At 47.2% G+C, this 20,133-nt stretch overlaps 1 protein-coding gene across 1 annotated transcript in view; it reads right to left on the reverse strand.

The window, feature by feature from the left end:
• ACOXL (acyl-CoA oxidase like) overlaps positions 1-20,133 on the reverse strand; it is a 186,221-nt gene that overhangs the window by 23,813 nt on the left and 142,275 nt on the right. Inside the window, 2 exon segments of the mRNA XM_036436138.1 lie at positions 3,268-3,379; positions 9,107-9,216. Of these exon segments, the coding sequence (XP_036292031.1) occupies positions 3,268-3,379; positions 9,107-9,216 (222 nt within the window).

A 20,133-nucleotide genomic window follows, 5' to 3' on the forward strand; every position in this document is an offset into this window, starting at 1 on the left:
AGGTGCACACGAGGCTCCTCAGATGTCATTCCTTCAGGACATTTCCTCTTAGTTTAAAGATTGTAACTGAAGAGACAAGTCTTCTGTCCCCTGGCTGGCCAACATACAAAAGTGGGATAATAGTAAAATAGTCACCATATAAAGGAAGAAAAATGGGAGGCATACAGGGGCTAGTGAGCCACAAAAATTCTGAAATCCAGCTGAGCAAATGTCAGAAGCTCCTTGACTGAGTGTGTCCCCTGAGCCCAGTTCTTTATTGTCCATGGCTCTTGGGTTCACCCATGGCTCTTGGTTTTTTCCTCCTGGACTTCCAACCTCCAGAACTGTGAGAGTACAAATTCATGCTGTTTAAGCCTTCCCAATATCTGGCATTGTGCTATGGCAGCCCAAGCAGACTAATTTATCCTTCTTCTGAAGATATCTGAAAACGTCCTTGCTATTGCCCAATCCAAATTTACTCTTCTTTTTAAAAATCATTTTTGATGCATATAACTACACATCAATGTATATAATTTGTTTCTATACAGAATGCATATGATTAGATTTGTTCCTAATATAATCTGAGAGTCTGCTTTCACTGGAAGAATTGGAACCTATCATTTCACGTTAGGGCCCATTTCAGATCTAACCTCCACCTTCCAGAGGTGGAAGCCCAAGCTTAGGACTGTAGGATGGAAATGTGACAGAAGATGCCTTTCAGGCTTACTGTGACTGAATTTAGGGATCACATTGTAATGAGAAAGTTGTGTTCAAAGAATCACCAGGTCAGTGCATTTCAAGACCAAATCCTTACTCTTCAGAGCCAGGGGGCGGAACTTGCACTTCGCCCAGTCACAGGAGAGACAGCGGGGACCTCACCATGACAAGGAACCAGATTTCAGGAAGCGATTCCAGAGGAGCTCTCCATCTGAGGAGCCGGCGTCCGGGGGAGCTCTGCAGCTGCCCTTCCAGCCTCCATGTAGGTCACCAGGAGCAGCTCAGGGTCTCTGAGACCTCTGAGAACAGAGAACGTGCTTTCTCACTCACTCTTCATTGCTCTCTCTCTGATCACACAAACTTCTGGTCACTTAGTTATCTTTTCTGTATCTTCTGCGGTGATTTGCATAGCAAGCATCCTATGTCTAGAACCCATGTTGACTTTCCATTTAATAAAACATATATTTTAATCTAAGTTTCTCTAATGATCAAAGTCAGAGCAAAACAATGTCTTTTGCCTACCTTGCAATTAAAGTAAGAAGCTGAGCAAGTTCTTACTTTACTTTAGCTTTTATCTTACCTTAAAATACATTATAAACCCAATCTATTATATAACAAACCAGTCCAGATTTTTTTTTAATTCATGTTCTTCCCCAAAATATTTTTAGCTTCTGAACTTTGTAACTATTTTTTAAAAACACAGGGACTACCAATCCTTTTATATCTTGACTTCCTTATTTCTAAGTTATTAATTTTGATTTTGTTTGTTTGTTTTAGAGAGGAAGAGGGAGAGGTAGAGAGAAACATCAATGTGAGAGACAAACATCAGTCAGTTGCCTCCCGCATGCACCCGACTGGGGATCAGATACACAATCTGGATATGTGCCCTGAATAGGAATCAAACTTGCCACCTTCTGGTGTATGAACAACGCTCAAACCAACTGAGTCACCCAGCCAAGGCGAATATTTATTTATTTGTTTGTTTGTTTATTTCCTATAGAGAAGTCTTTGAATAATTTTTCAGGAAGACCAAATGGGTGAAATTGCCTCTGATTCTTAGATATCTGAAAATGTCTTTTCACTGCCTGGCCTCTTGGGTTAAATTTGGCTTGGAATGGCATGCTCAGATCATGAAGTTTCCTCTTTAGAGAAGCAGTTATTTCTCCATTTAGAACTGGTGAATAAAACGGGAGCTAGCCCTATTTTTTCCCTTTGTAGGTGAACTGTTCTTTTCTGTCTGGTTGCTCGTATGATAATATCTTTTCTCTGGATATAGACATTCTCGCCTCCTCCCCCCTTCAAAATCTTGATTGTTTTTACACTAAGGGAAATATTTTCTATTTCATCTGTGATTATTACTTCTGCTCTGTTTGTTCCAGTATTTTCAGGAGGATCTGTTACCCACAGGTTGGATTTATACTCCTTTCACTCTGTGTCTGTTATGACATCCCATCTGTATACTTTACACAGGAAAGCGGTTCATAGATTATATTTTATCCATTGTCAAGTCTGCTCGTTGGTGCAACTGTAGCATTTTTATGTTTGCATCCTTCTCTCATTTTGACTGTCTCCATGCTTGATCAGGGCAGGTTACCTGGAGTGACTTAAACTCACCTGCAGGGTGGCATCAGGCAGGGCCTGACCTCAGATCTGTATAGGGAGCATGGCCTGCCTTGGGCCACCCTGGCCCAGTCCCCAGCAGGTGTCATCAGTCTGGCTCTGGTGCACCAGTTGGAGCCAAAGCACACTGTGCTCTCAGGGATGCTCTGCCTCCAGAGCGTTTCCTAAGGGAACATCCATCCCCATATGGGACTCGTCCTCCTCTCCCTACTCACTCCGAGGTGTACAGGAAGTTGTGATTTTGGAATCCATATGAAACGGAAGGAGGCGTGCATGGGACCCCCATTTTGGCCCTTTTGTGAGCCTTATTCCCATGCAGAGGGTAACAGTGGTCTGTTTTCAGGTTACAAGAGCCCGGCTCCCTGAGCCTGGCAGAGGTTGGGATAAGCAGATCCTCTCTTGAGTTGTCTATTCAGCGTTGTGATGAGAAGATAAAACAGATGTTGCTGGGGTGGGGACCAGCCCCACGGGCATTGTACTTGGTGAACATTCCTTTTAGATTTCTATCAATGCTCATGCTAGGTTTAGGTCTTTGCAGAGAGTCACGAGTGTTTTAATAGGAAAGAGAGTGCATCTCAGGCTAATCCAGTGGTTAATTTTGACATATGCCTGGCACACTTCCCCCCAGAGAACAATGCTCTTCTTATACATAGAGAATGAATTTTCAATCCCAATTAGGGCCCCAGATCACTCCATTCTCCAACTCCCGTGGCAGCCAAACCATGCTGGCGGGTGGAATTCTGGAGATGGGCACCCAGGGTTCCATACAGCGGGAGGGCCTCCAGCACAGACGGGCGGTCAGGTCAGTGCAGTGGCCGGTAGGGAGTCCGGCTGCTCCCAGAAGCTTATCATTACACTGATTCCGCCCCGACCACAACCAGCGGACAGGTCACCAGTAAGAATGTGTCTTACACACATCAAGAGGGAAAATGTAACATGATGTATCCTTACCTTGTAATCCATTCTGGCCACCGAACCCCGCTGAGGAACCCTTTCGTGAAAATTCACCGCTTTCAACAGAAAGGTGAGGTTACTGACTGTGTCCCTGTTAAATCCCAGGAAACTGAAGGAAAAACAGTGGCCATCATCCTTATTTGTCCTCACCAAGGAACACAGTTGAAAGAAATGGACAGGGCTTGTGTTTTCAAAAGGGATTTTCTTCCAGTGGAGACGTGGTGTCAGTATATAACTGCGCCTTTGATTCGTGCTTCTGAAGGTCCTTGCCTCATGAATGCGTGGCTCTCCTTTATCTACATGGTGGTCCTTCTGGTATAAAGATCATTTGGTTTCCTGCTTCTCCCACTATAATGGTTTTACAAATAATGTTCAATATTTTATATAGTATTCCTTCACTCACAACCATATAACTTCCATCAAGTGGGCTTACCCTAATTTGCTCACCACTGTTGGGCATGTGGCGTAATAATGATGATATGTGAACATTACTAATAAAATACATTTATCATAAAATTTTTGTCAATGAATACTATTTATTATATACATCATGTGTCAGACACTGGGCTAATTGCTGCTGTGAATTATTCAGTGATTCAATAATTCTACGATGAAGTTATTGTAATCATTCAATGTAGAGTTTGAGAAACTGAGGCTCAGCCAAATGTGAGAACTGCCGAAACCGGTTTGGCTCAGTGGATAGAGTGTCGGCCTGCAGACTGAAAGGTCCCAGGTTCGATTCCGGTCAAGGGCATGTACCTTGGTTGCGGACACAGCCCCAGTAGGGGGTGTGCAAGAGGCAGCTGATCGATGATTCTCTCTCATCGATGTTTCTAGCTCTCTGTTCCTCTCTCTTCCTCTCTGTAAAAAAATCAATAAAATATATTTAATAATAAAAAAAATGTGGGAACCTGCTCAAGATCACATGGGCAGAACACACTCAAGGGTGGGCTTGGCCCCGGGGATACTCGAATTAAGGGAAGAGGAGCAGGAGGGGCAGGGAGGGGTGTGGGCAAGCACAGAGGGAGTGGCTTTCTTCAGCACAGAGATGCCCACCTTCCCCATGGGGCCAATGAGGAAGCGGAGGCACAGAGGAGGTGAGACTTGGGCACAAACAGACTCCAAAACCCCAGTGTGGGAGCTGTGCCCTGCCTCCCTCGCCTCATCTCAATGACTCAGCCTCCTGCAGTCCAGAGCGGGCCCATGGGTGTCCACGCTATGTCGGCTAATTGGAGGGATTTCAGGGCAGCGGGAAGTTCCCAGCCCATCTCTCCTCACGTTCTCGTCCCTCATGTGCCTGTCCTGTGACTGCCGTCCTGTGCAGTGGGGTGTGAGCTCCGCATGGCCGAGAACCCTTCGCCCTGGCCCGCCAAGGCCCAGGGAGGTGCCAGGTCACAGTGTGGATGACAAAGGCTTTTCTTTTTTCTTTTCTTTTTTTTTTTAAATATATTTTATTGATTTTGTACAGAGAGGAAGGGAGAGAGATAGAGAGTTAGAAACATCGATGAGAGAGAGTCATCGATCAGCTGCCTCTTGCACACCCCCTACTGGGGATATGCCCGAAACCAAGGTACATGCCCTTGACCGGAATCGAACCCGGGTCCCTTCAGTCCCCAAGCCGACGCTCTATCCATTGAGCTAAACCGGTCCCGGCCAAAGGCTTTTCTTATACAAGTAACAATCAGAGCAGTAGGTTTGGGGACTTACGCAGAACAAAGGCAGAGGAATCAGGGCGTCTGACTGTGTGGGAGAGAGATGTGTACTGTTTTGGAGGTTAATAACCGAAACAAAAATAAATGGACTGGAACTTTCCAAATATTTACAATTGGAAAACTGCCTTTGGCGCATCTCAAGTCTGTCCTGGAACATGTGCTGGGAGCAGAGGGTTGCACATGGGTGAGGGGCTATTGTGCTCTTGGAGTGAGGAGGACCCATTCCACTGTCAGGAAAGGAGAGAAGAGGAGAGGAGAGAGGAGAGGAGAGGAGAGGAGAGGAGAGGAGAGGAGAGGAGAGGAGAGGAGAGGAGAGGAGAGGAGAGGAGAGGAGAGGAGAGGGGAAGGGAGGAGAGGGGAGGGGAGGGGAGGGGAGGGGAGGGAGGGGAGGGAGGGGAGGAGAGGAGAGGATGGAGAGGAGAGGAGAGGAGAGGAGAGGAGAGGAGAGGAGAGGAGAGGATGGAGAGGAGAGGAGAGGATGGGAGAGGATGGGAGAGGATGGGAGAGGATGGGAGAGAGGCGAGATCAGGAGAAGAGAGGAGAGGAGAGGAGAGGAGAGGAGAGGAGAGGAGAGGAGAGGAGAGGGGAGGGAAGGGGAGGGAAGGGGAGGGGAGTGGAGGGGAGGAGAAGGGAGAGGAGGGAGGAGGAGAGGAGAGGAGAGGAGAGGAGGAGGGGAGAGGAGGGGAGGGGAGGGGAGAGGAGAGGAGAGGAGAGGAGAGGAGAGGAGAGGAGGGGAGAGGAGGGGAGAGGAGAAGAGAGGAGAGGAGAGAAGAGGAGAGGAGAGGAGGGGAGGGGAGGGGAGGGGAGGGGAGGGGAGGGGAGGGGAGGGGCGAGATCAGGAGAAGAGAGGAGAGGAGAGGAGAGCAGAGGAGAGGAGAGGAGAGGAGAGGTGAGGAGGGGAGAGGAGGGGAGAGGAGGGGAGAGGAGGGGAGAGGAGGGAAGAGGATGGGAGAGAGGCGAGATCAGGAGAAGAGAGGAGAGGAGAGGAGAGGAGAGGAGAGGAGAGGAGAGGAGAGGAGAGGAGAGGAGAGGAGAGGGGAGGGAGGGGAGGGGAGAGGAGAAGTTCCTGAGTGAATGGAACTGGTGCCGATGGAGACAGTGCCGTCCTTTCACCCCTTGTATGTGGAAAAATGTCAGACTGACAACCTGGGCCAAGGCTATGAAGACTATGAAATCCCTCTCAGGACCAGGCGTAGTGAGAAGATGCACTGACTCCATAGAGGGCGCAGGACAAACGGAGACACTGAAACAGAGAGGAGCCTGAGACAGTCCTGGGAGGCAGGGACTGCTGAGAGACTATGGAGTGAACAGACAGGAGTCTTCTGAGCAGCAGGAAAAAAGGAAAGAAGGACAGAGTATAGCTTTCTTAATTCCACTTCATGCCACCAGTGTGGAAAGTCCCACACCGTCATTTATGTGTTTCCCCTATTTTTAATCAGGATTGTAAGATTATATTTTCTAATAAACAGTTTTCTTAGAAATTAGTTCAATACATTTGGGTTATGGAGATCAATAATCTGCCTCCAAGTAAAAATAATAATTTTAAAAATACACAAAGAAAAAAAAGCATGTAAGCTGCTCAAAAGTAGAATAAAGGAGACAATACATTTATGAGCATAAATCAATGAAGTAGGAAAGACAGGTAGAACAGAGCAGATCAATAAAGGAAAAAGCTGGCTGTTTTAGAAAAAACATCTGATGAGATAAACACACAAATAATTTTACCAATGACAAATGGGACATAACTACAGACTAGTGAAAGCAAAACATGTAGTTAGAGAATAGTATGAAAAACCTTATGCCAATAAATTAAAAAACAAATGGACAGATTTCTAAAAAAAAAAAAAATACCTTTTACTATAACTGACACAAAAAGCCTAAATGGCCTTAAAATAATTAAATGAATTAAATCAGTAGTTTGTTTAAATATTCCCCCGGGCACAGATAGGTTTCAATTAACTTATAAATTCTTCTACAGCATAAGAAACTATCTACTCCCACATCGACTTTATGAGACCAGAAAAGCTTGCTATGAATCCAAATCAGGAAAGTAAGAGAATGGAAAACAGTATTCCAATCAATGTACAGAAACCCTAAGAAAGCTCTGGCCAGGTGGCTCAGTTGATTGAAATGTCATCCTATACACCAAAAGGTAGTGGGTTTGATTTCCCATCAGGGCACATACCTAGGTTTCTGGTTCAATCTCAAGCCTGGGTGCATACAGGAAGCAACAGATCAATGTTTCTCACATGGATGTTTCTTCCTCTCTCCCTTCCTCCCTTTAAAATCAATAAAAAACATATCCTCAGGGGAAGACTTAAAAAAAAAAAGAAAGAAAAAAAGACACCATAAGAAAAATTTAAAAGAGGCCACAAACTTGAAGAATATAATTGTAACATCAATAATAACAGAGGACAAAAAAACCCTAAAAATCCACAAGAATAAGAGCAGGGCCCAACTACATAGCCCAATTGGTTGGAGCATCATCCCAGTACATCTAGGTTTCCGGTTAAATTCCCGGTCAGGGTGAATGTAAGAAGATATAATAAATGCATAAAGAAGTGGAATAACAAATTGATATTTTTCTCTCTCTGAAGTTAATAAATAAAGCCCTAGCTGCTTTGGCTTAGTGGATAGAGCATCAGCCTGTTCAAGCTGTTCGCAGGGTCCCAGGTTCCATTCTGGTCAAGGGCACATGTCTCTGTAGGAAGCTCCCGGCTCTGGCTGGGAGCACATGGAAGGCAACCAATCGATGCATCTCCTTTACATCGGTGTTTCTCTCTTGTCTCTCCTTCTCCCTTCCACTCTCTCTAAAAATCAATGGAAAAATATCCTCAGGTGAGAATTAAAAATAATAAATAAATAAATAGATAGATAAATATTAAAAACAAATAATAAGACAAAAAAATAGAAAAATTGGCAAAATGCATGAATAGACACTTCACTTTAGAAGAAGCACAAATGGCAATAAACCAGCTCTCACAGTAACAAAAACAATGCAATGTAAAGTCAGCGAGAGACCTTTTCTTATGCTGTATTGACAAAAAGTAAGTCTCATAAGGCCCAGTGTTGGCAGGATATGGCTTCACAGGACACGCGCTGTGGGCAGGTAGAAGCTGTACTGACTCGTTAGAAAGCAGCCTGGCCCCAGCGGGTGACGCGGAACCCTGACCTCCGGGCAGTACATACGGCTGAGGAGGGTTTTCCAAACAGCAGACTGAAAACCACTACCGAGTCATGAAATCAGCTGAAAGGATTGAGATCAGAATTTTTTAAAAATTAAAAACATCCGAAAGCAGGATGAGCAAATAGGATGAGCATCGTTTCATGGCGTGTTTACGTCGGCTGGGCCTGTGGGACGGGGTGCTTGGTGGATATGTGGGTGTCACCGTGGCGTCAAATGTCTTTCTTTCTCTGCGTCATGGCAGCTAAACGGGAAAACCCTGTGGGAACTCACTCATTTCCCTTGAAAACGTGGATAAAGTTCCTTCACAAGAGCTTTTATGCAAAATATCAAAAACACAGCCTGATTGATTGGCCACTGGAGATGAGAATGGTAAGTAGATGATGGTGTACAGACATAGTGAAATGTAGTGAGTGAGGAGAACAGCTCTTCAGCCACACATAACAGCTTGGATGGGTCTTCGAATACTGGGTGACAACAGGAAGCCTCAGAATTCCACATACTTCACACCTTAATCATCAAGTTTAAAGTCCATACTAAAAAAAATCAATAAAGACAACCAAAAGTGTGGATCTAGAAGCCAGACTGTCTGGGCTCAACTCCTAGCTCCACCCTCCATTACCATGCCACCTAGGGCAACATCCTTACCTTCTGAGCCTCAGTTTCTCGTCTGTGAAATGGAAATAATAACCTACCTCGTGTTTTTATCATTAAAACCTATGAAGGAGCACAGAAGAAAGAACAGAATTAGCATCGTTACGGTTCTTAAGTTGGGGAGTGGGTGCACGAATGTTCATTTTACGTGTCCGTGTATTTTTGTTTATAAACCAAGTAGTACACATTTCAATCGCATGAGCTGCAGTGACAAGGCTCTGTGTTCTCGGGCTCAATAATAAGACACTGAGGGCCGAGGGTGGTGACAGCCTGAGCAGTTTCGTACCTGGTTCTGAGCTTGTCACCCCCAGACTTGGCCCAGCTTCCAGGCAGGCTAACCAGTAGCCTTTCTCCATGTTGTTTAGTGTGTTGAGCCAGCAGTTCCTGCACCACGACCTGCCTGCAGAGTTACCATTTGTCAGTCATTTTGTCCAGAATGCAAAAAATATCAGTGCCTTCACATGCTACATCCCAGTGAGTTCTAGTTGCTTCGAGTAAACTCCCTGAAAGGAACCAATGACCTCCTCCTTCCAGGGTCCTCTCTGCCCCACAGCAAGTGGGTGGAGCTTACCATCCACTCTCATTCCTCCCAGCATGGCCAGCAGCTCCCTCTCCTCGGGGACCCCAGGCATGAATGCTGGTCCCAGTGCCACTTACTTCAGCTGCCACTTCAGATTAAACCAACTTGCCTTTCCTGGACCAGACAGACGTTTAGTCTGTTTTCTTTTGTGCCTCTGATAGTCTATGGCTGATTAGGTTTGGGTGGAAAAAGCATTAAAATGTACACGTAAAACCATTTCCATCCATCTCCTTCCTCGTTTGCTTTAAAGCTGTGATTTGGCCTGAACGTACTGCATGCTCTTCCAGGTTTGTCAAAGATGCCCGTGGCTCGCCTGTGGCAGAGCCAGGCCCAGCTGGTGGCCTCAGCTGCCAGGCCTGTCCAAGAGACCACCTTGGACCACCCTGCCCACGAGCCTCCAGCTGACCGCCTTGGTGAGAGCGGCCCAGGCAAGGCCAGTGAATCGCACTGGGTGACCCAGCCCAAACGAACCACAGATCCGTGAGCTAACAACTGTGACTTGTTTTAAGTCACTAAATTTGGGGATGGTTTATTATGTAGGAATAAGTGGCTGATTCATTCTCCTATAAAACCAGTGTCAGAATATTTCCTTTTTTGTTCTATATATGTTCATGTTTTATATAGAGATGCTATAAAGTATATATGCTTTTGACCCGCGGTATATCATAAGTAGTATTTATGGTTCCCATTGTTGTTTCGGATTCTAGCTATGTGTTTAATGGCTATCTGTTCAGTTAGATATTTAGGCTGTTTCCAATTATGTAGTGTCACTAATACCTTGACATCAACACATTCCAACAAAGAGCACTGCCCTCTTTCTGGTTGTCACCTAAGGATAAATCCATGCATCAGCCGACACGGAGGTTTTTGTAAAGGCCATCCTGCCTATATGAGGGACACTGGTAGCTCCTCCAGTCACATGTCTGCGAAGCTCTCCTGGCAGTGGGAGCAGAGCCAGGCGTGCAATCATAGGACAGTGTCACACCCATGTTCTGTCCAATGCCATGTGCCAAACAGAAGCAGCGGACTGACAACCCAGAGCCTCATGCAGTTACACCGAAGCTTTCAGGTTCTCCCCACCCCGGCCTGCCCCCTAAAGCCCATGGGGGCCACAGGGCCCACTTTAGGCAAGTGACATGCAAGCTGGTGTGATGCTCCCACTTGTGACTGCTCCCTAACTCTGGCTTTAGTCTACATCTGAGGCTGCCACGCCAATTCCATGCATAGATGTGGCATTCTTAGGCCTTACGATGTTGCCTGTTTATTATAAACTAGAGACTCAGTGCACAAATTTGTGCATGGGTGGAGGGTCCCTCAGCCTGGCCAGGAATCAGAGCCGTCTCGCCCTGTCCCAAGTGGGGCTGAAGGGGTTGGTGAGTGGGGGAGGGACCACGGGAAGGCTCCAGGGTGTGTCCGGCCCTCTCATCCTGTCCCAATCAGCCAACCCCAGAAACAAGCTAATCTACCAGTGGGAGCATCTGCCCCCTGGTGGTTAATGTAGGTCATAGCAACTGGTCGAGAGATCCACCAAATAGTTGACCAATGATTTGGACACCTAGCATATTATGCTTTTATTTTATAGGATTATATAGGACTAGAGGCAGGAAATTTGTGCACTGGGTGGTGGGTGGGGGGCTCCCTCAGCCCAGCCTGCATCCTCTCACAGTCCAGGACCCCTTGAAGGCCCCTTGAGGGATATCTGCCTGCCGGCTTGTGATCGGGCCTAAGCTGGCAGTCGGATATCCCTCACACAGTCTGGGATCCCTCTTGCAATCCTGTATCCCTTGCTTCTTACCGCCTGCCTGTTAGCTGCTCCTTACTGCTTGGCTCACTGGTCCTTAATGCTGCCATAGAGGTGAGAGAGGCTCCTACTACCACCACTGCTCTCACCAGCAGCGAGCTCGGCTTTTGGCTGAGCGATGCTCCCCCAGTGGGACCACACTGACCACCAGGGGGCAGCTCCTGTGTTGAGCATCTATCCCTGGTGGTCAGTGCTCATAGCAACCGGTCGTTCTACTGTTCAGTCAATTTGCATATTAGGATTTTATTATATAGGAGTACTTTCCTTTTGTTTTTGTTTTTTTTCGTGTTTTTTTTTTAAATATATTTTATTGATTTTACACAGAGAGGAATTGAGAGGGACAGAGAGTTAGAAATGTTGATGAGAGAGAAACATCGATCAGCTGCCTCTTGCACACCCCCCACTGGGGATGTGCCCGCAACCAAGGTACATGCCCTTGACAGGAATCGAACCTGGGACCCTTCAGTCTACAGGCCGACGCTCTATCCACTGAGCCACACCGGTCCTGGCTCCTTTTGTTTTTTGATGTATTATCTTGAATTCTTGAATTTATGCCTCTAGATAAATTATACTATGATTTCATTTCAGGATAATAAAGGGGTGTCACAAAATATTGTAACACAGGAGCAATGTCCTGTACAATGAAGGGTTCTGGGTTTGATTCCCAGTTGGGGCATATACCTAGGTTGCAGGTTCAATCCCCAGACGTGGATGAAAGAGTGCAGGAGCAACCAAACAATGTTTCTCTCTCACTTCTATGTTTCTCTCTCTCTCTCTCTCTCCCTTTGCCTCTCTCTAAAAGTCAATGAACATGTCCTTTGGTGAGAATTAACAAATGATAGATAATTAATTAATTAATTAAAAAGAGGGCATCAGGCCTAATAAGTTTAAGAATCATTGTATTAGGGATTGAAGGACATGAACATTAGTATGGCTGCTATACAAAATAAAGGTGAGAATCAAAACATTTCTAGCAGAGGAAAAATTGGAGGGAAATTGACACATTTTAACTAGAATTCTAATAATAATTCAAGTTTCACTGACACATCACTAGGATTAACACTTATATACTTTTTTTCTAATTTGTTAAGTTTATGATGGCTATAACTCTAACTCCCTCTTGGTACGAGAGTACTGTCATCCCAAGAATTAAATTTTGCTTTCTCTTTACCTCATACCTTTATCTTTCTTCATTTATCTTCTTGCCTTTATTGCTCCTGATGACATAGAGCACAACCACCTGTTATGGTCTCCTGTCTTTATACTGCTGGAAGATGAATGCTGGAGATCAGAGTGCCCACTGTGTGCTGTCCAAGGACGCACAGCCCCACACTGCAAGCTGAGCAATCTCTCCTGAACCCTAACAAACCCCCTCCATGTCCAGTATCTCATCCAATCTGACCAATTCCTGAATGACTTCCTTCTGCTTTGGAATGACATAATTATCCAGTTCAGGTGCTAAACACAACGGAAAAAAGAGAGCACTGGGCCCTGGCTGATGTCACAAAAGCAGATTTTTTTTTCTCCTTTCTTTCCTCTTTGCCTCTTGCTCTTGGCATCTTTCCTCCTTTTCTAGGTCATGAGACAAGAAAACGTGATTTTAAAAATGAGTGTATTTTCTGCTGCTGAAGCCCCTGTGGTGAAAGATTAAATGATTGAAGCCATCATCTACCATGGGGTTTGGGGATAGCACTCTCTGGGTCCAGTACTTCACTTGATAAATGACCAGGCGAAGACAAAGATAGAGCAGTCACCTTCTCTACCGGGCGTGCAATGAAGGCGAGCTCGCTTCACCTCGGAGATGTGTCTGGAACACACTATAGTGTATTATGTGTGCATACATACACAATATATGTGCTATATACTAATACCAACATGCCACATGTTACATACTAATACATTATATACACATAAGTATACCCATATAAGTATTTTTAACTTTCTATTTTAAAATAATTATAGATCCCCCAAAAGTTAAAATAGCACAGAGAGGTATTACTGTCCAGTCATCACCCAAATTACCCCAAAAGTGAGATCTCACATAACAGCAGCAATTATCCAAACCAGGAAGTGCACTAGCATTTTTATATATTCACTAGAGATCTCGTTATTTAAAAATGAACTGAAAAGTAGATCACTCTGCAATTCGAAGTATCCTTTTTGCAAAATGAGTAATCACCTCCTTATCTAAGCCTGGGTTTTTAATACCTATACCAGATTTTCCCAAGTGGACCAATGACGCTATTTCTCGCTAGGCGATTATTTTTGTGGCTGAGCCGTTCTCCAGTTCTGCCCGTGAATTCTCTCCGCCGCCCTCTGTGTGTGATTAATCCCCAGCGGCTGAGCCTGGTGCACCTGTTCCCGAGCCTTTCTCCGGAGAACTCCAGGGGCCTGAGCAGTCAGCACAGCGACATCCTTCCCTCTGGAAAAGACCCACCTGCAGGTGGAATCACACTCATCTACAGCCTTGGAAACTCTGAGTCTAGGCAGTTGTGCAAAAAATGACATCATAAGCATGCATTCATAATGGATATCATATGCATCAGGCAACGGCAATCAGGTAACATCAACAAGAGTGAGTTTTTAGGACAAATGGCTTTTCAAGGCATCTATGAAGCAACTAGCATTTCCACGCATGCAGCATCTCACTGATTTATGCCAGGCTCAGGGAAATTTGGGTTACAAAGTCTAAAAGGTGGGATCTAGTGCCAAGGTAGGAACACACAGAGCCAATGAGAACAGAAACAGGTGTCTAAGCAAAGCCACCAGACGCCACCCACTCTGCGACCAGGACACACCAGGCAGTGGGGATGCACTCAGGTGTGAGCCACGGAGGGCAACAGAGTCATTCGGAGTGGCAGTACGGATGGCATTGGGGACCCAAATAATGCCGAGCAGGACAGGCCACAAAATGTGGGGCCCAGTGCACAATGAAAATGTCCCAAAAGTATTAAGAATTTCCAGATGGTGAGAGCAGAGCATTAAAGCAATCAGGGCCCCTCTGAGCTCAAGGTCCTGTACGACTGTTTAGCTTTCACCCCAGGAAGCTGGATCTGGTCCCCGGGGCCCCAGTAGGACCATCAGACATGAATGTACCTGCATGTCCTGCATGTGCATCACATCTACATCTGGCCACCTCGGTTTCCTGAGGGCAGCCCAGGTGTCACCGGGTAAAAGGTTGAAGGAAAGACCAAGTGGATGTAACTCACCACCAAGCATTCTAGCACTTCACCTCGGTTAGATGCTGAACAACACATCAAAATAAGGTTCTTTGAGGAGAATTTTTAAAGATTGCCTAACTAGAAGAAATGAATGATAGGGAGGGCCAGAGAGGGAAAAGAACTGCTTTAAAACACATAAACCAACACCTAGACTGCTCGGAGTAATTGCTGGGCCTTTAACCCAAATTTGAATTTTATTTCGGAGGATGGATGTGTCCAAAGCAGTGATTTAAGCTCTGCAAAAATTCATGCACTTCCAAAATGAACTCAATAGTGGTTAATTTTTTTTTGTTTGTTTAATTAAATCTGGATCAAATTCAGTCTATTTTCTCAATGTCTCTTCCCCACAGAAAACAAAGTGCTTCTTTGTTGTTTTCCTTCCTTCACTCCACCCCCCTTTATGGAGCACCTACTATGTGCAAGGCATCCAGTGTCACTAAAGCTTCCAGTTAATTGGGCTTCCGGTCTGATAGGAGAGATCAGCACAGGAACACGCACGACACTCTGGGGGCATCTGTCAGAACTCGAACCCGACAGGCACGGAAGTACAGCAAGTCAAAAGGAGATCCTTTTCTGTGATGCTCAGGGAAGACTTCTCTCCCCTCCCCCTCCCTCTTTCCACATTTGCTCACTGATCTATCTCAAAAGGTATCTTTCAACCATGCGAAGGCCACCATTCCATGCACCTGACCCAAGCAGAACCCGGGCTCCTCCTGCCATAGACATCTGGCCCTCCTGGGCTGCTGGGACCCAGCCCACACATCCCCCTACCCGAGCCTTCTCTTCTTCCAAGACTCCACTTAACCTTTCGTGCTGGTGCTGGGCACAGCCCTGCTGCTTTCTGCCTCCATCCTGAACAAGGCCTTGCTTCTGGAAACACTGCCCCCCGCCGTAAGAAAAGCCCCTCACGTGGTCCAGGCCAAACCAGACCCTTGGCACCACATGGATCCACTATGCATTTACTGAGCACCTATGTGTGTCCTGCATGACGCTAGCAACAGGCGAAGGATACTGACTTTTCATTATGTGGACAGGCATGGCTCAGAGATTCTGGTGTTTGGTTCCAGACCACCATAATACAGTGAGAATTATATTTTTGCTGAGGTGTGGGGAGTAGATGTTGCTTTCAATTTGCAAAAAATGCAACATCTGAGAAGCACAATAAAGAGAACCACAGCAGAACAAGGTGTGCCTGTGGTTAACACTTTGTGACCCTCACTTAACCCTCCAGAGTCAGCACCCCATTTAGAGATGTGGGAGGGGGCTCAGGGAGACCAGGGACTAGCCCAGGTTGCTGCACGCCAGAGGAGGGACTGGGCCCTGGGCCTGTAGGTCAGTGGCATTTCTGTGAAGTCTGAGACTATATTCTCTTGGACAAAAGTCAGTGGAGGTGATGGCAACCCCTGGGCTGGGGGGCAGGGCCTCTGTGGCCTCAGTCCCACCCACGCTGAGGTCCAGGGGCCTGCTGCCCTTATGCTGGTCTCTGCCTGGCCCTAAAGACTCGGACCCCCTGGTCAAAGGGCCCCAAGCAGCTCATGTAAGAACCCCAGGAGTGAGTCCTGACCCTCCTCTCCCCCTCTCCCCATTGCCCACACTGATGGACCAGCCATCTGTGACTGGCCAGCTCACAACAGTGGGGCCGGCTCAGGAGCACCCCTACCCTGCAGGACAGCAGCTGGTCGGCTGTCTGCTTCCAGATGCCATGCCCCCACGCCCCACACAGACTTTCCTTTCTGGCCCACACCTTCTCTCACTAGAGGGGTAATGCCCGGCTCACTCCCTGCTTCCCTCCAGGCCCCCAACTGACCCCGTTTGTAAATGCTTCACATCGACTCTGTGCCCTGAGCGGATCTTCAAGCCGCCTCCTCACTCCATTTCTGATGCCACCAGGCTGGCCTGGGCACCACACCGCCCCTAGGCTGAGACTGCTCCACCATGGCCCTCACCACCCTCACCGGGCAGACCTCTTGGGTCTCATTCCACACACCTCCCTCTGCTTTTCCTGCCGTCATCAGGGTGATTCTGGGTGTAATTCCCCACCTGTTGGTCTTGGGGGCAGATCCCTGCAACCATCTCTCCTCATTCTTCCGGGGCTGGCAGCCCTCCGCCTGGCACCCACTGCCTCTCAGAAGAGGCCCTGACCGGAGGAAGCCTCTGGTCTTTCCGTAGCAGAGCTGTCCTCCACGCCATCACCCCTGCCTTGGCCACCGGGTCTTTGCCCTGTACGGCAGATGCGCTGTGGTGCTGCCACGCACTTCACCAACTGCCCCTCCAGTGTCAGGCCATCTGCACTCTCCTCCTTCTGGCCTGACCACGGGGTGCACCACAGGCAGGAGGCGGGGCCCAGGGAGGAGGTTCCTTCAGGTTTCCGTGTGCTTCCTTCCAGGATAAGAGTCCAGGTTCTCACCTGATGGCACGTCCCAGCCCAGCACCTGAGTCCTGCTTATCTGGGAGGAGAATTTGGAATTCTCCACAGTCCTGGGGGGAAGGGGGAAGAATACCAGGGGGGGAGAGTGAGGTGTAGGAGGGAGGGGGCAGGGGGAGCTTTTCCTTTCTTTGTTACCCTTCACTCTTTCTCGCCTCTTCCTCAGCTTTCACACTGGAAGGAGAAACTATTTTTAAATGGTTTTAAAATATACTTGATTTTTAAAATTCAAGCCAGGTGAAATGGCCTTTAAAAAAAAGTGCTCCTTTCCTACCCAATGACCATTCAAATCCAGGAATGACCATTCTTAGCAACGTTGTTCTCCTGGGAGGGGAAGTGTCCAGTGTCCAGGTCAGCCAGACTCCGTGTCCTGCCCCTGGGGACCTCATATTACCCTTGCTTCTCTTGAGTGGTTTTGTTTCCCCCGAGTCTTCATGAACTCTTCCCCTTTGTTTCATGGAGAAACATATGCCTTTCCCATCACATCACTAAGATCTTCCTGCTTCTTAATTGTCCCATTTCGAAGCAAATCGCTTCCTTCTTCACGTCCTTTTGATTCCTCTGGCTTCCTATTCCAATTTGGACTAACTGTGTCCCTGGGTCCCCGCACCACCGCCCTCCATGTCTACCTTTAAGCATTCTCCTCTTGGGTTAGCTCCAGATCGCATCCACATCTTCTAATTCTTAATGCCCTTCGCGCTTTTCTGCAGTTCATCGACAAGGAACACTTTCAGAAAGTGCATGGCGCACATTTATTAAGCATCTGAAGATCTGTAATTTGTGATTTCACCACAGATTTCTTCAAAAATTGGGCCAGCTATAAGATTTTACATTCAAGACAACTTTCTTCTGAATTCCAAGCCATTGCTCCATTCTCCTCTATTTTCTGGCCATTCTCAGTGTGCTTCGCAGACAGCAGCCCAAGTGTGAACAGGACGCTGGGGACTCTGGTGCGCCGGAGAGGAAGTGCCGGCTGGCCTCTGTCCCACTGGCTCAAGGGGCAGAGGCCAATCTGACCCTTTTCTGAGGAATGTGTTTTCAGTCTAAAATCTGGGGGCTCTCTTTATCCTTACTTGGTACTCCCTTAGGTTCTGACATTTCCAGTGGCCCTGCCAATTCAAGACTTGTGCCTTCCTTCACAAAAATTTTCTTCCTGTATTTCGCTGGTTTTTTCCGTGTCTCTGTAGCATCTGTTCCCTTTTTCCTGAGTTGATCATCCTTACCTCTTAGCCTTTTCCTTTATTTCTCTTCACTTGGGTTTTCTGCACTCCGTTCTGAGAAGTTTCCTCAAACTTATCCTTCAGCCCCTATATTAGATTTTCCAACTTTTGTGAAAGCATATTTTAATTTACTATATTCTCTAGACTACGATTACTCTGGCTTGAACTATGGTTCTCTGAATGTTCATTTTTCTGAGCAGGCTGTTTCTGTTTTTTTGAATAAATCACACATCTCTAGGGACAATAATTGGTTTTAGTTTCTCTGTTTAGTTTTCTCCAGCACCTGTAGTTCTGTTTGCTCCTTCTTTTTCATGTTGATTTTTCTTAAGTGTCTCATCATCCTCATTAGATAAGATTATAGAACTCCTATTCTTTTGCTTAAGTATGCTGATGGTATTTATGTAAGAAAATGTCCTTATTGTAGACAATGGATGTTGAAGTTTTTAGGAATGATGTGTCTAATATCCACAATTTACTTTCAAATGTGAGATAGAGATAGAGATAGAGATAGAGATAGAGATAGAGATAGAGATAGAGATAGAGATAGAGATAGATAGAGATAGAGAGAATAAGAAAGACAGAACTGAAATATAGCGAAGTATTAACACTGGGAAGTAGAGAGTATTCTCAAGTGTTTTGTGCTAGACTTTACATTTTCCTCTTGAAATTGGTTTGAAAATATTTATAGTGAAAGTTGGAAATAAAAAAGAACAAAACAAGAATCTCTGAATATCCTGAGACAGTACCTCTGGGCCCAGAGTCCCTAGGGTATCAGCTTTCCTGTAGGAAGCCAGGTACTGGCATGGTTTTGAAGCCACCTGGGCTGTAGGCCATTTGCATTTCTATACACTTGCTCGCCTTGCAGAGTGGTGAACAATGTCTGCAGTTGCTGACTAATATTCTTTAGGAAATCTGCCCGAGTGGATTAGGAGCGCTCCTGTCCTGGCGAATCTCTAATGAAGCAAAAGAAAGTGAAAATGGGATTTCATGGGTGTGGACATAATTGGATTTGGTGGAGGATATGATTAAATTTCTCCCAGGGCCTCCAACCCCTGCCCCGGGCAAATAATGAAAGGGTCGGAAGACCCTCTGTCTTGCTGAGCACGCAACGGCCCTGCCCACAGCGCCTCACTCACCGGACAGTCTCAGCACCTTCAAGGGGGCCAGCCTCCCCTTCAGGCCGAAGGCCGTCCCCCGGTCTCCTAACATTTCTCTCTCTACTTCAGTAAGTGGGGTGAAAGCAGAATCCAGCCAGAGCAGGGAAGCCTCCCCACCAGGGGCAGCTTCCAGCCTCTAGTGGAAGGCCAGCTGGGCAGTCGGGCAGCCAGCACCACCTTCCCCGTCACTGTGTGGGTGCCAGGCAGCCTGAGAGCTCTGGGGACAAAGCCAGGCATGTCAATGGATCAGTTTCCTGTTAGGGCGTGTGGACAGCTGGCAAGCAGAAGGGCTGACCCCAGCCCCGTACAAAGCTAACATACACTCGGGTCTTGGTTCTCCCCACAGGAGACCAAGCCTTCGCTGGGCAGGCTGCCCGAGTCCTTCCCAGGGTGATTTCCAGGCTGGTCAAGTGCTCAGAAGTGGGAGGCAGCCATCCTGCAGACAGGAGCCTTCACAGACGGGCCTGCTGCCTCCCACCCTCTCCTGCTCTCTGACTGTGCGACTCAGTATCTGCCCGGAGACACCCACAGAGACAACTCCCACCTCGGCCATGCCTATGGGGTCCATCCATCAAATCCACTCCACTGGCTTTCTGTTCTCCAGAGTCTGTCCAACTCCTGGTCCCCCACGGACACCCCCTTCTACCTTCAGTGCCACTGAGGGCTGTTCCCTCTGTTTTTTCCTGCGGTTATTTCCCAGGTTTTGGAAGAGAGAGGAGCAGCGTCCTGGACCAGGAGTCCTCCCGGTTCTAAGCCTCCGGCTCATGCTGCAGGTCTGAGTCTGTCCTCCCCGTGCTGCTGCTGTGGGGTCGCCTCCCCAGCCGCCACAGCCTTTCATCTTCCCTCTTGCTGTCCTAAGCCAGGAGGGCATCTGGGGGTGCAGACAACTCTCGGGAGCAGGGGGGCGGG

The sequence above is a fragment of the Pipistrellus kuhlii genome, unplaced genomic scaffold (genome assembly GCF_014108245.1).
Source record: "Pipistrellus kuhlii isolate mPipKuh1 unplaced genomic scaffold, mPipKuh1.p scaffold_m20_p_13, whole genome shotgun sequence".
Classification (NCBI taxonomy): domain Eukaryota; kingdom Metazoa; phylum Chordata; class Mammalia; order Chiroptera; family Vespertilionidae; genus Pipistrellus; species Pipistrellus kuhlii.